The following is a 15,805-nucleotide window of genomic DNA, read 5'->3' on the forward strand; positions in this document are numbered from 1 at the left end:
GGGGCGATCACTTGGTTAGTCGACTGAACTTCTCTCCGTCAAATGATTTAATTCCGAACCTAATTTATAATAACGTTTGACCTAGGAATTACGAATTTTTAAGCTCCACTATAACCACCACATTTAATTTACTTATCTAAGTAAGAGAACATAAGAAAAGGCTATGAAACGAAAATACAGATCATTAAATTGACGTTTCCAGTAAATCATAGAAAAATGTTAATCTAGGGCAACTGACTCAAACACCTGTCATACATGCTAAACACACTAACACTAGCGAAGTATTACAGAGAAGGTAATCTTCTTTGCGGTGCTCTGTGCCCTAAGCTCTCCGTTTGTCCGTTCATCACATGACTTTGTCCCAACAACCCTGAAAACCTTCACATGCAGAACTGCGGGGCGTCATTGTAAGTACCAGGCCTCACTTTCGTTGTCACCGTTCTGCTATCAGGGTCAGTCCATCCATACCTATCCAGGTAAATGATGGCCAGGGTCGCCGCAGGAACCCCAAGGGCTCTGATCGAACAGACATCCACATTCATCATGTCCTACATGCCAATCCCCTAGTTGCGCAACCTGAAACTTACATGGACAATTAATGAATCGATCATCCAATCATAATGCAGTGCATTCAAGATATCTAAATGTGGCCAGATCTGCACTTGATGTTCACGTGTTGTAGGTATTTGCCTTTGCTCTTGTCCTCGTGGACCAGCTTCAAATTGGCTTCTTCCGACAGCCTCCCCACCACACAGCCGTCATATTAGCCTTGATTGGTCTTAGTGTTCATGATCGACATCTGACATGATAATACTGTAGCATTCTGATTCTCATCTGACTCTTTTCCTAGAGCCGGGTGGATCGGCCATTGGCAGTCTGCCAAAGACAAGCTTGTAGGCAAAGTGGAAATGAGAAACCACACAAATGGTATGCGGGTTATATTTGAGGAAGGAGGAAATTTGCTGATACGATGTAATCTCGCGTGGCTTAATGTGTGATGAAACTATACTCTCCGAAGGTGTGTAAATAGGGTTACAATGATGATGTAACAGCATCCAGATCGGCAAATATAATTCCCTCATCATTTATATCCAAATTAAAGCGTAAAATCTGGCGAGAGGTTGGTTTGAGTGGCTTATTGCTGCCGTTTGTAATTGGTTTGGGGTGGAGAATGGTCTTTGACCTTTCATGGAGGTGATGAACAATCCTTCGCTGTATAAAATGCTGGTTGGCCTCCAATATTCGCAAAACAAATGAAAATACCAAACTTTCAAAGCTAAAGACACATAAGGATATATGACCATCATGATTTGGAACGCTCTCTTCAGCGTTATAGCCATTCTGCCTCACACATTCCTCGCTCTAGGTGTCCCAGCTCCAGACAGGGAAGTGACTAGCCGTCAGACGCAAAATAAATATGTTTTCGCTCACTTTATGGTTAGTGCAAGACCAGGAGATGGAGACTTTATATCCGCGGTTGTTGACTTGAGATGCTATGCATATAGGTTGGCATCGTGGAGAATTATCAGCTCGGAGATTGGGAAGCGGATATGACCGCGGCACACTCCATTGGAATTGATGCCTTTGCGCTGAACTGCGCAAGCATAGACAGCTACACACCAACCCAGCTCGCCCTAGCATACGAGGCAGCCAAGAACGTCGGCTTCAAAGTCTTCATCTCCTTCGACTTTGCCTACTGGACCAACGGGGATACAGCGAAAATCACCGAGTACATGCGACAATATGCGAGCCACCCAGCACAGATGCAATATGACAGTGGCGCACTCGTGAGTACATTCGTTGGAGACAGTTTTGATTGGAATCCGGTGAAGCAGGGCACGCCACATCAGATTCATGCATTGCCAAATCTTCAGGATCCAGCGGAGGCCTCGAGCAATGCTGCCAGAGGCGCTGATGGTGCATTTTCATGGTATGCCTGGCCCACAGATGGGGGAAATAGCATTATCCCCGGACCAATGACAACAGTGTGGGATGATAGATATATCCAGGACCTTGCTGGAAAGACATACATGGCCCGTCAGTATCTATTAACAGTACCCAGTCCATTATAAGGTATTAACTCAGTGACAGCCGTGTCGCCCTGGTTTGCAACTCACTATAATTCTAAAAACTGGGTGTTCATCTGCGAGAATTTGCCAACATTACGTTGGGAACAGATGCTTTCCATGCAGCCTGATCTGATTGAGATTATCTCATGGAATGGTAAGCTTATATTGCATTCCCTGAGTTCTGTCTTCCGAAATACAAGTCTAACCACAGCTTCTATAGATTATGGCGAATCTCACTACATTGGCCCGTACTCAGCACACCATAGCGATGATGGCTCTTCCCAGTGGGCGGCTGGAATGCCTCACGATGCATGGCGTGACTTGTATCAGCCATATATTACAGCCTACAAATCTGGAGCGAAAACCCCTACTGTGGACGAGGAAAAAGTCGTGTACTGGTATCGCCCCACTCCAAAAGCTGTAATATGCACGGGTGATCAACTACCAGCACCAAACGGCGTCAGCATGCTAAGCGACAGTATTTTCGTGGCCACCATATTGAAATATCCGGCCACTTTGACTGTGACTAGTGGATCTAATGAGCCCGTTAGTATTGCTGTGCCTGCGGGAATTGTCACCTCAAACGTGACCATGGGCGTGGGAAATCAGTCATTCACTGTGACCCGTGATGGACAGACAATTCTCAGCGGCGAAGGGAACCTGGTCATCAAAAACAGCTGCATTCACTATAACTTCAATGTTTATGTCGGATCAATCACTAGCGAGCTCAATGGCATCAATAACTCGACTGTGATTACTCCTTCAACTACAAGGGAATTGAGCTCCTGAGTTGCAAACACAAACCCTAAGCCATTCTACACAGATCTGTGCTGGAGGCTCCTTACTCTTGTTCTGGATACGACAAGTCTTCAACAACTTGCACTGGCCCCATTTGACCACCTTGGTGAGCTTCCGTACAATTATCGTCTCTATAGTATACAGAGCATATTTTCAAGGTTATATAAGCATGATACGTCTTAGCGTGAACGGTACGCGAGTCGGCCATGTAAGCCAGCCGGCCACCCCAAAACACATAGTGAATCTGATAAATTACAGCCTTGTATCTCAGCAACAACGCTTTTAGACTATACCAAACTCTCGGAATTATCTCTTTAGGATGATAGTATTTCGACACAGAAATTTGGTTAAGTTTTATGTAGAACTTTACAACCTTACCATTAAATACACCATGATTTGGTAGTTTAAAATATATAACCGACTTGACCCGATATGGAGACCATTAAAATTTCAGGGAATTAGATCAGACGATCAAGGCAATGTGGGTAAGCCGACCTAATTCGGGGTCTTCTCTGGAAATTCCGGGATATAGAAAATTGAGAAGAAACCAGGCTTAAGATTAGAATTATTCTGCCGAAATAGGTTAGTTAACTTACTAGAACTGATTACATAAGACTTGACATAAGGATTCAAGCAGAATAGACAAAACGTTAATTAACGTTATATAAGCGAAGATAGCGAAAATTTCCAGTAGAATGGCAGATGAAGTGAGAACTCAGAGAACAGATGAGAACTTCATTCTCTGTGACACAAAGACATCGCCTTTATCATAAAAGGTAGCCACAGGTATACTCTGTCGCGGTGATTGGACCTCTCCCAGGGCCAGAGCTCATATAGCGTAATTTTTCAGATTTAACTGAATTCCAAGCAAATCGGACACATATTGAATTCTGTCCACACATTGTTGCACACTGAGTGAAACTATTCGCACGTGGAGTGCCTAGGTCAAATTCCCAGCCTCCTAGTCGATCTAGTATTGTTAGTCAGTCCTATTTTAATCGCCAAAATAAGCCATATTGACGTACGCGATTTATGATAGATAAGGAAATTTTTCCAGATCGTAATGTGATACAACGGTTGTCCCGTGATTCTGTTTCAAATTAGCGATACCGAAAAAGCAACAGTAATTATTTGATGTGTCAGTTTGAATCAGCTTACCAGCGTTGACCATGTTTTTTCGACAAGCCTTTCCCATAACGACCTGGTTACTGTGTTGTGTAAGAATGCTCTGGCAGGTTGAGTTGAGGGGTTTGAGGGTGTTTTGAAGCTCAGAGATCTGATCCTTCTGCTGGGGACGTTGAGTACTATATGATGTCTGTGATTCAGACATTGGTGCTTTTTGATCGCTAGGTCGGCTTTTTCGTCTATACATTTCTGCTGATCAATGCGACACTGCCGCTTGCTTTTTCTCAGTAACTCCGCTTTGTCATCCTCTACGCGATTCCTCTCCCTAGCGTAATTCTCCCTCTCTTCCTCACATTGATCAGGCAAAGGTTCGGGTACGGGCTCTGGTGCAATGACTAACAATTCTTTTACTGATGGCGCTCTACGGTACACTGATTCACCGTTAGTAAGCATAGTATTATATTATATATGAATACTGTGCTGTAAGGGGCAAGAATTTAGGTGGTAAGCTGACATATGAAAATGTACAAAATGATGGGCATCTCATTTGCAATGCAAGTTAGGGTGAACCAAGCCTATTGGTTGTGTATCACATACCGTGGAGAGAACGCACATATGGCCCGTGCCTACCTAGTCGAGCTTCTTCTAGCTACGCCCAATTCCGGCATTTCGGTCGTAGGTCAAACTGCCTTTGAAAGGGGCGGATAATAGTTGTTACGAGGTTAAACGGCCCCTTCGTTGCGTTGATCAGCGTTACTTTCCCTTCTGAGAATCGACTGGTGGTCTTATGTATATGTATGGGACACTATATCTTTAGCTTCGGCCGTGACTCGTTTCTACCTAGTGTAGTAGTACCTTGTAGGATTGATCCGTATTTACTCTAGAGGCTTGAGCAAATCGTTTACTACCTAGGCTAAGCCACCATAGGCAGACTCGATCGATCACCGGAACGTGGTCTTCTCAGTTCATATTGAACACTCGCATAGCCACTAAAGTATTTGAGTGTATAGTTAAATACTATAGAAGATGCTGAATAAATAAGGGGGTGTGAAATTTAGTAAGATCGTTGACAGCTTTGCGATGTTCAAGGCGATATGGGCGCTAAATATTGATCGAGGCCCCGCTTATTTGTACAATTGGGACCTTGTTCATCAAATAAATTGCGATGGCCACGCCATGTTTGAATGCAGGAAGTCTTATTCAATAGTATGCACGTGAGTTTCCGACCACTCAACATCATGTTTTACCATAATGTACATTGGACCCAAGTATTCTTCCAGGTTTGCCTTCTCTTTGGGACAATATTTTGGCGACGCAGTCTTTACTGGAACACACTGAGTCTCGATCTCAGCACCAGCAATGATATCTTGACAATGAAAAGCTCAAAGATGTAGATGAATAGGTAGGAAAATAAGATCTCAAATACCAACGTAATTTAGCCAATGTCACTCAGAATGATGATTGTTCTTACCTTTTCAATTTTATCATATCCTCGACAGTGGTCACCCAAATGTGTTTCCCTAATCCATAGTGTCCCCCTAGAAGTGCAATGGATAGCAACGCGATAAGAGGGATCTAGCCAATCATTAGCAGCCTGATTCTTTGTGTTCAGAAGCCACGGGTCAACTCACGAGTGCAACTGCGACCAAGCAATCATCAAGATATAGCTTGCGGAGATCCAGCTTCCCCCTTTCAACCTTACATAGAATCTGATAGCGACTGCGATGATCGCAAGGGTAGATAAGCTGATCACCACCGCATTATCCTGCTTGGTTCTATTCGCAGAGAGATCTACGCCAAGAGGGGCAGGCCCGATGACTGTCTGAATACTGACCATGTGCGCTCACACTATGGTCAGAGACCACCCAGATCAAATATTATGCAGATTCTGCGAGCCGGGGGCGACGTGGGACCATATAAGCACTTTAGGTAATATACACGTAGAAATGGTTTGGGAAGTTTCACATAGACTAAAAACTCCACCCGCATAGGCCTCCCCCTGAGTCGGCCCATACGGTCATGTCCTGACCTTTTCCATCGTAGTCTGATCTTCAGTACCTCTATTTTGTCTAGAATGTGCAGAGATGATCCAATTGAGATGCGCAAAGGAGAGAGCATGTGTGTCGAGCACGGGAGGTTTGTCAAAGCGGGGTCAGTATGTCCGATAGCTGAGAATTACATGCTCAATGGTGAGATAACCATCCTGCAGGATTATACAAATCACGCGTGATAAATCCTGTATTCAGTAATAATCAGTTTTATCGGACGTATATTCTTGGGATTTTCGCGCGTGGGGCCTGTGATTCTTGGAAGGTAATGCATACGATGTTGTCAACCCAATTTGGACGTAGTCCGTGGACTTGGCTCTATTAGGAAATGATTCATCTCGGAAACCGTTCCGAATTGACTGACAAGCAACGTTGATTTGGTATCCACATTCCTAGCCGGTCGGGCGTATCCTTGTCAACCTTTTTTTTCTCCCTACTTTTTTGTGTTTTTTTGTTTTTGTTTTTGTTTTTGCGTCTCTCCAGGACTCTGGGGTTAGCATTATCGCGAAGCTTGCGTGATTGTAGGAAAAACAATCTCAGTCATTCAATTGTATCAAAATCCTTCCCATCGCCTTTGTAAATATTTTATAAGATTATGCCCATGATGACGAATTTTGGATGAGGCGATCGTTGAACCTTATAGCACCTTGACTGCTTAAGCCCTATACAGGGGTGCCTAAGCATTTGGTCGAGGTGGGCCTAAAGGATGACATCAAATTATGCATGCATACTTAGCGGCAAACGTACTGAATACGACGTGAAAAATTAGATGATTTAGATGGGTTACAGAAATATGAGAAGAAATGACATTCCATACTAAAGTTTGAAGCTTAACGTGAAATGTCATGCGAGTGACACACCGGCCCATTTTCATGCGTGCTCCCGCATCCATTTAACTTAAATCAAATCCTATACCTTTAATTCGCATCTAACAAAAAGATAATTTTTTAAAGAAGATTTGTACATTTCCCGCTAAACAGGTTATTCAAGGAATAGAAATCAAGCCTGTCCGCGAGGCAGCACGTCGCTTTATTATACCTGAAATTCCACTCCGACGTCTATGCGGGACTATAAACCACGCAGATTTCCGCATGAAATGTCACAAAATATCGTAAAATGACGAAAATTGACAAACATTTCCGTTGATGAAGTATCTTGTCGTCAATTTATATGAAATAGCCCCTAAGCAAGTTTATATGCGAAGAATGGGCATATAACTTCACCTGATGTCATCTAGAGCTTAAATCTCACTTCTCACAACGAATATAATTCTATAGCCAGTGAATCTTGAATGGAAAATGCAATCGAGTCAATTATCCTCTTAGGGCAGGCGCTTCCACTACCGATAATTTTCAAAGGCAAGGTATATAATTAAGCATGATCTCAAAAGCTTCCGCACGACTAGCGGTTCAAATCCAGGGCAGGTAGGTGGACTACTAGTTAAATAGGCCTTCGATATCATAGAAGTAATTTGTTCTATCAACAAATGTTTATATGTGGAGTTCGGAATTATACACTATAGCGTTAAACCTGCTATACGAGAGGAAAAACGTGAATGATAATGTTTTACACTTAGTTCGATGAGATGCTATAAAATCAAGGAAATGAGGAAATAAGGGGAGCAAAATCATCTTTTGTATTCTCACAGCCTTGGAATTAAAATTACTCGCATAAATCCGTGGTAGCTAAATGTATCAAGAGTTTGATGGTTTGATTAGGAAACTGTTTCGTGAGGGGACAAATCAGGAAGCACTGTCAAATTGGTCCATTTTCATCATGAAAGGCTTTTATTGGATTGATCTACCCTATAAGCTCCAGGTCCGATCGCCTTCTGGGCATGCTTTACCTTGGGCTTCTATTGAAATCTCAGATAAGGGCTCATCAGCGTCGAATCTACCGGAGGACATATAGTCCAGAGGGGATAGAAGAAGAAAGTGGGTGACAGTAAACCGAGTGAACAGAATATAATTGGAATGGTGGATAGAGAGAAGACAAAAAGAAAAGTTAGAGATGCGCAATAACAAAAGGAACAAACAGAGAGCTTTATCTGACATCTCAGTAGTATAGGGTAAGGAAAATATAATTTTAATGAATAATCTATTTGCCATGCCAGGTGATAGACTTCTCTTCCAGGAATTCTTGCAATCCCCAGCTCGCGTTTTGTCTGCCCAGCTGCTAGCTTTGAGTCCTCCTTGAGGGCCGGTGGCTATTTATACTTGTTAATTCCAAACAATAGATCGTGTGAACGAGAATAACTCACGGGTAACATAAACAGTCTCCCAGTTCAGATGCACTTGGCCGTATTCCAGTTCACGCCCAACTCTCATACCACGCTCAAGATCCTGTGTATGAAAAGTCGCATTCAAGCCAAAGGCGGATTGATTTGCCAGTTCAATGGCTTCTTCATCTGTGTTAACGATATACAGACTCGCGCTCGGTCCGAAAGTCTCTTCATCGACGATCCGTACTTCATTGGCATCCATATTCACATCAACTACAACGATAGCAGGAACCAATGAGTTTAGACGGTCTTCTCTATACGCGGCATCGCCAAAGATGAATCTCAATCCCTTTTCCTTTGCATCTTGAAGTACATCAAAGCATGTCGGGCGATTTGTTCAGAGACTGCAGTTCCAGCGAACTCTGGAGTTCCCTCAAACGTCTTTACAGTGGCGATCAAGGCGTTCGTAAAAGGCTCTGCAACTTTGCGTTGAACGATGATACGCTCAGTACCGAAGCAAATCTGGCCATGGTGAATGAGAATTCCCATTGCACACTTTTGGGCAGCTTTCTCAAGATCTGCATCGTCGAGGACGATTGCAGGGCATTTGCCTCCCAATTCCAAAAGTATTGGCTTGAGATGCTTAGCAGCAGTAGCGGTTATAACTTAACCAACACTTGGAGAACCAATAAAATCCACTTTCCTGATATGCTTATTCGCGATAAGATTTTCCGTGATTTCTGCGGCGTTGTCCCGCGCAGAGCAGACAAAGTTGACTATTCCCGGCGGGGCACCAGCATCAGCGAAATCTCTGCGATCAGGGTATGCGTGTATGGACAAAGCTCAGACGCCTTCAAGACGGTTGTACAGCCAGCACCAATAGCTGCTGCAAGAGCACGGGTGCACAGATTCAAGGCTGCATTCCACCTGATACGTAAAGTCAGCTGTCAAGCTCTTAGAAGAAGCTTTGGTGCAACTCACGGAGGAATAATCAGAACAGGGCCAACTGCATCCTGATAAACGAATGCCATTGTGTTAGGTTTATCGTTAGGGGGGATAGTGCCTCTTATACTAGACACGCAAGCGGCGAGCTCTCGAACATATTTGGCGGTGGTTTGCACATTCATTCTCGCCCACAATGCACCACTGCTTGTTTCTTCCATCTGAGCTTTGACCAGGGTCTCCTCACGCTCGATTATGAGACTGGCGACATTTTCTAGGAGGCTTCTTCTCTCTTCGACACCGACACGTTTCCAGGGCCCGTTTTTGTCATTTCCACGGGAAAATGCCTGCCACGCTGCATCACAAGCAGCAGAGCAGTCAGATGTCGAAGCAGACTGATAGTAGTGAACAGTCTTATTGGTCCTAGCTGAAACCACCGGGTAGAGCTTGGATTCGTTAATGGGAAGGGGCTCTCCATTTACGACAAGCGGCACAACATTGCGACCATCTGCAGCGACTTGGAAAAGCATGTTGTAGAACAAAGGCGGATGGGAATATAAACACAGTAAAAAAAGCGACGGCAAAGAATGAGAACATTACAGAAAAATATATACTTCGGTTTATCATGCAAAGTGCGCATATCATCGGTGTTCGGCATTCTTTGTCCCCGCGTATTGGTTCATCTTCGTCTCCGGCATTTGGTTGTGCATTAGATCGGAACTACCGGGGCTTATGTACATAAAAGGACTTCATAAAAATGGAACTCGTGTTGAATGTACACGGTATCACGGAGAAAGCTGTATGGTAAGAGAAACGCTAATGAGGAGCATGGTTGCCTTGGTCTTTCTGCGGCCATTAGTGGGTCGACTTTCATCATGTTTACATGGCTTTCGGCTATCCCGGGGCTACGCAGTAAATCCTCTAGGATTCCCCAAAGTAACATATACATGCTGAACAATTACAGCAGAATAGCATAAAGCGGGAGAGATCATTTCAATTATAGTAATCAAAACATAGGATGGGGGATCATGCGTATTGTGCACGTCAATGAAAACTTAGCATGAAAGAAATTGGATATGCTTGCGGTTAATCCACAGGCCACTGGATAAAGCAATAGCTCCACTCATCCACAAAATTCAAATTATAGGGTGGTCAGGTATTTATGACGGGGCTGTTGCTGTCTGATATGCCTCATATCGATAACATGCTATTAGGACTAATTGCTGATATTTCTGACAGTCTGCCTGTTATTTATATGGCTCCATTCATACATCCAAAGACCCTATGCTGCATAAGTACCTCAAGTATAGCTCAGTGCCTAATGCAAGTCGCAGTCTCTAGGTGATGTTGAACGGCGAGAACAATACCTATCCTCGCTCAATGGATAGGGTAACAAATTCAACGGGGTTATGTAGGAAATGAATTTTCTGGTTTAGGGAACACATCGAGCAACTCAGGTCATTAGTGTTCATTATTTTCAACGCTAGCTTATTTCCACGGCTCCTAGCTCGTTGAAAAGGGCCTTCATTCGCCTTCATATACGCAATAATTTACTAGATCATTTCCATTTATTGAAATGACAGGATATACCCCAGAACATCGACGGGAGTGGGGTGAGAGCAGATAGCGAGAGGAACTTTCTGACGAAGATTTAACAAGATTGCAAAGGGCATTCTACTAGAAATCCCTCAAAGCGTTGACGTTATTGACTGTTTGAACGGGTAAGAAACAGCAATAGAGGTATTGAGGAAGAAATGCAGGGGAGTCACGCGGTCTGAAATGTATAAAATTAGTACAATCCATAGAACATGACACAAGAAAAATTGGTAGAAAGACAGCTGGCTCGGAGACTCAAAATCACCCGTCTTCCTCGACGTCATTTTTAATGATTGCGACTTCTTGCCTCCGTTTTGCTATAAATTCGGATATTCCGATCTATTCTATGCGGTATGTAGATTCATGGCAGTTTCTTATTGCCGTTCTAAAGTCCGGCTTTGAATACATTTTTTTTGTAATTTTCAATTTAACCCACTTCCACCATGTCGGATATCCGGCCTCTCGGCCTCTCGGCACATTCAACCAACGTGACTATATGAGACGACTGATGCTACCAAATTGGATAATTATTTCCTTCCTGACAGATCTCAGTCTGCTTGTTCTCATTCTCCTCCTGTAATCTTAGCGGCTTTACGCAGATTCCGTTGTCATCATGATTCAGTTGATTGCTCTTGAAGAGCATTACGTCTCTTCAGCAGTCATTCGAGCTCAGAAAGTTGACCGTTATGCCAATTTCCCTCCTCATATTTCAGCCAAATTGAAGACCCTTGGTGAAAGCCAACTGCGAGACCTAGACAACGGCAATGTATCAGTTCAAGTGATCTCGCATGGTCCTGGTATTCGACCTCCAGCACTCTGTGGTGCATCCAACGATGTACTTGCCTCTGCTACACGCGAAAGCTCTCGGACGAGGGGTTTTGCCATGCTTTCAATGAATAACCCCGCCACAGCTGCCAAGGAGCTTGAACGATGTGTTAGGGAATTGACATATGTTGGCGCACTGGAGGATAACCATGTCAACGGGGAATTCTACGACAACGAACGTTTTTGGCCAGTATTTCAAAAGGCAGAGGAACTAGATGTACCCATGTATATCCATCCCTCCTTTCCAACCGAAGAGCATTCAAGACATTATTATGGTAACTACAATGGTAACAATAAGAAATTTGGCCTTGCTCTTAGTGCATTTGGTTGGGAGTGGCACTCAGAAACTGCCTTGAGTAATTTGAAGCTGTTCGCTAGCGGCTTCTTCGATCGCTTCCCGAAATTCAAAATAGTGATTGGGCACATGGGAGAGATGATCCCATTCCAACTTGAGAGAATCATCAATACATCAGAGGGCTGGGGGCTAAAGCGAGGAATGAGGGAAGTGTGGACCCAGAACATCTGGGTCACTACGAGTGGCATGTTTGCTCATCCTCCTTTTGAGTGTTTGTTACGGACTATGGATATCAGCCATGTACTATATAGCGTGGACTATCCATTCTCATCAAACGAAACAGGTCTAGCTTTCTTTGAGGAGGTTCAGAGAAGCGGCTTGCTTTCGAAAGACGACTTGCAAAAATTCGCATACCGAAATGCCGAAGACTTGCTTGGTGTCAAGGCAGCTTCGGTTTTATAAATTTATATTCAGTTTTCACTTTGTTGACCCTTTTCTCAATTTCTTGAGTAGCGTGAAGGAGAATATTCACAGTGTTGTATATCCATCTACGGCAACATCTATGAGCGATGTAGGCATTCCTATTCTAAGACAATCGTGTTTTGGTCTTTTCAGCCTATTTCCAAAGTCTGCTCCTTTATTGCGTAATAACGGGGCTAATTTTGGTTTAATAGGGCCCTAATGCTAGGTCTAGAGTAGATTTCAGGATAAGATCCATACTTTGAGTTTTAGAAAAATCTGGATAGAGCAAAGGAATACCGCATTCAAAAGATTAGACCCCTTGTAATATTCACAGACCTACGAAGGGAATTTGTATTATATATATATTCGCAGATATATATAAGGAAATATGATACATTATAACACTGAAATGGAGAAGTCTAGGTAGTGCACCTAATGGTCTTGTGCGGTTGAGCCATCTCTTTCAGCGAAAGTCAGATCAGGAGGGCCACAAATGTACAAACATAGCCCAGCTAGATGGGGAGCCATTGCCTGAGACTCTCCATCAAGGCCGACGCGATAGAAGTGGCCGTGATTTGCGCGACATGTTCGCCGGTCATGGGTTGAAAGAAGGAGGTCGATCGGATATTGTTAGCTATTACTTCTGCTGTCAACAGTATCGCGGTTATATCACCTTTCATTCTCCAGCATGATGTTTGCAATCACTATTAGAATCATCGAGAACAGCACAGGCGCGTCGACGCCAAGATGGCGAAGATAGGCGCCAGCCTGACGAGACGTAGCGGGAAGACCTACCAAAATACATTAACGAAGGGATTAAAGGTCATCAACAGTAGAAAAACGATAATACTCATCAGCACGACTGGCTTGCGACCCCATCGGGCTTCCAGCCAGCCAAAGGGAATAGCCAGTGCGACGCCTATCACCAGTGTATGAGTCAATTTCTCGTTTGTAGATAAAAGTCAGATGATCCAACAACCGAGTGGATCGAACAGCTATAAACATCGTTATAGGTACCGGGAATGGCCATAAACAGGGCTTTATGGACCCAAATGGCCGCCACCTCGCTTTTTATTGAAGTAATCCGATACCACTTTTCCATCATACCCCCTTGGATCATATGAAGCTGGAACCTTGGGCTTCATAGTACGAATAGCTGGTAATACTGTTTTGTAGAGCTTTGTCTGGGGTATTGTGGCCTGAGAAATGCCAAAATCGCGGATGGCCAGGATTAAGACGCGGAGCGCGAAGAAGTATGTCCGCCAATTGCGGAGCTTCCCGCCCTGTCCATCAACCCCATACCTCACATTGACGCTTTTTGCGTTTGATCTGGACGACCGTGCAGCAAACGGTCAGTTTTGCGTGCAATATGTAGGTTGGGAGGGGATCAGGCCAAGGTCGAGCAAACTATCTGGGAGCGGCGATCGAACCTGAAAGATCGAGCAGCGAGGATCAGTTTCACGTGCATTTTCAATCGACTAGGTCATGATTAGAAAAGTGAGAAAACGGAACGATAATTATTGGCCTCAAATGGACAAAAAAAATCAGCCAAAAGTAGATCCGGGGAGTAGACAAGCATAGTAAGCTTGGATTGGCTTGTATCAAAGGTAAGTATATAGTGAAGTGGGGCACGCGTCGTTGGTGCTGGTAGTGTCTGTCTGCGAACCAGACACCACCGGGGCAGATACTTGGGTAGCGGAAGACAAGAGAGGAGAACCTAGGGGTGGCTTGAGAAGGAAAGATGGTCTGAGTTGCTATCTCTGCACAACTAGGCTTATAACGTATTTCACCACTGAGCGAGCCGTCCCGGTCGGGCGAGCCGCCCCATCAACTTCAATTAATTCAAACCAGCATAATTCACCCGAAATAACGTAATATTGAATATCTAAGCTATTTAATCAAATTTGGACAATGTGTTCTCTTGTGACCCTGAATATTGCACTCTGAGCATCTTGGTGGCGCCCTAGGTCGTCGTTCTTGTGCTTCTCGTTGACCGGTTGGCTGGTCGGATGGAGCTTCAATTTGACCATTTCCATCATTTTGAGCTATTTCTCGAAGCTCAGCGACAGATAGGCCCTCTGGAGCTGATATCCGGAGCTTAGAACGTGCTTTTTTTGACTCTGATTTCTCCGCTCTAGCCCATAAAAGCTTGATATCTTGAGTCAGAAGAGCATAATTATGCATATGGGTTTGACATGATTTAAGCACCCGATCTATATGAGAAAGTAGCGGGCTTGGTGGGCTCTTAGAGCGTGCTTTTAAGAGCTTTTTGATCGAAATTTCATGCTTCTGGAGCTGCTTATAATTTAATGGTGTCTGATATGTGCTGCTTTGGCTACCTTAAGATGGTGGTGGTGTAGGCGTCCGGAGCTAAATATTGAGCTTTGAAATAACCCGATTTGGATTATATGGAACTAAACCGGTTGCCGAGAAGCTATTTTTAATCGTTTCTGCTTTATAAGCTTTGTTTCGAGCGTCCGGAAAGGCGTCTAAAAAGTCTAACTTATCGATATGGTTCTGACCTAACCGCATCACGTTCTCGACGCACTTTCCGTACGCACGCTTTAAGACGGTAAAATAACCTATATCTAGAGGTTATAAAAGATGTGATAAGTGCGGTGGCATGTAGATTAGAATGATTCGATTTTTAGAGCAAATTTCGTCGAATTTTGGAGTTAGATGGCTTCCATGACCATCTAGAACCAGGAGTCGATATATCCCCTTTAACCTCGAGGAGGTCGATGGGATAAAGACCTTTTTAAGCCAGCAAAGTCCAATCTCGTCCGAGGTCCATCTATTCGGACTAACCTGGAATTGCCAGTCGCCTGGAAGCTTTAACTCTTGAGCCCAGCCTTTCGTGAATAATTTTGCCTTAAAGATAACCATCGGAGGAAGGCTATATCTAGACGCGCCTATATACTTAATCGCGGTAACCCATTCACGATTTCTAGGCTGTAAAAGAGAGCGTCGACCATAATATTCTGCTCTTGTAACGACTTTTGCGGTCGCTGTCAAGCCCATCGCGAACCCTGTCTCATCAAAGTTATAGATATCGTCTTCGTGGATCCCATACTTTAGGGTCGTCTTTTGAACTAGGTCGAACCACTCTATAATGATTTTTGGGTCTTCGCACTTTGCCCGCTTATAATTATAGCGTCTTGAGAACCTTGTATCGAGTTCTGGGTGTCGTTTAATGTATTTTGTGACCCAATTTTTGCCGACGGTTTGGATCGGGGTGGTTCCACGTGTGGCGAGTAAGAGATTAGCCATTTCTTGGACCATAGAAGGTCGTGGAGCTGCTCCGCGTATATCCATAGAGATCACCCATTCTTTAAGCGAATTCTCCTCAATTTCAGTCAATTTAAAGGAGGTTGCGCGAAATTCGACGCGGTTTTCTCGTCCGCTGAGCCGGTGCTGGAGCGTT

The 15,805-nt window shown here is 44.0% G+C and overlaps 4 protein-coding genes across 4 annotated transcripts; 2 read left to right on the plus strand and 2 right to left on the minus strand.

Annotated features, from left to right (window-relative positions):
- Nucleotides 1–1,305: 1,305 nt before the first annotated feature.
- Nucleotides 1,306–2,858, plus strand: N7484_005377 (glycoside hydrolase family 71 protein; the record flags this gene model as incomplete). The annotated part of the gene is made up of 4 exons (XM_057115796.1): nucleotides 1,306–1,437; nucleotides 1,506–2,037; nucleotides 2,092–2,223; nucleotides 2,290–2,858. 4 exons carry the CDS (start codon nucleotides 1,306–1,308, stop codon nucleotides 2,856–2,858), a joined length of 1,365 nt encoding a protein of 454 aa, XP_056971679.1.
- A 970-nt stretch (nucleotides 2,859–3,828) lies between these two features.
- N7484_005378 (uncharacterized protein) lies at nucleotides 3,829–4,197 on the minus strand (the record flags this gene model as incomplete). Its single annotated transcript, XM_057115797.1, has 3 exons — nucleotides 3,829–3,837; nucleotides 3,893–3,957; nucleotides 4,026–4,197. 3 exons carry the CDS (start codon nucleotides 4,195–4,197, stop codon nucleotides 3,829–3,831), a joined length of 246 nt encoding a protein of 81 aa, XP_056971680.1.
- A 4,062-nt stretch (nucleotides 4,198–8,259) lies between these two features.
- N7484_005379 (aldehyde dehydrogenase) lies at nucleotides 8,260–9,733 on the minus strand (the record flags this gene model as incomplete). Its single annotated transcript, XM_057115798.1, has 4 exons — nucleotides 8,260–8,575; nucleotides 8,635–8,894; nucleotides 9,056–9,188; nucleotides 9,243–9,733. The coding sequence occupies 4 exons, from the start codon at nucleotides 9,731–9,733 to the stop codon at nucleotides 8,260–8,262; spliced, it is 1,200 nt and encodes a 399-aa protein (XP_056971681.1).
- Nucleotides 9,734–11,412: 1,679 nt separating this feature from the next.
- N7484_005380 (amidohydrolase family protein) lies at nucleotides 11,413–12,381 on the plus strand (the record flags this gene model as incomplete). Its single annotated transcript, XM_057115799.1, has 1 exon — nucleotides 11,413–12,381. The coding sequence occupies one exon, from the start codon at nucleotides 11,413–11,415 to the stop codon at nucleotides 12,379–12,381; it is 969 nt and encodes a 322-aa protein (XP_056971682.1).
- Between the last annotated feature and the right edge of the window lie 3,424 nt (nucleotides 12,382–15,805).

This window comes from Penicillium longicatenatum, assembly GCF_028827895.1.
Source record: "Penicillium longicatenatum strain IBT 33135 chromosome Unknown contig_3_segment0_segment0, whole genome shotgun sequence".
Classification (NCBI taxonomy): domain Eukaryota; kingdom Fungi; phylum Ascomycota; class Eurotiomycetes; order Eurotiales; family Aspergillaceae; genus Penicillium; species Penicillium longicatenatum.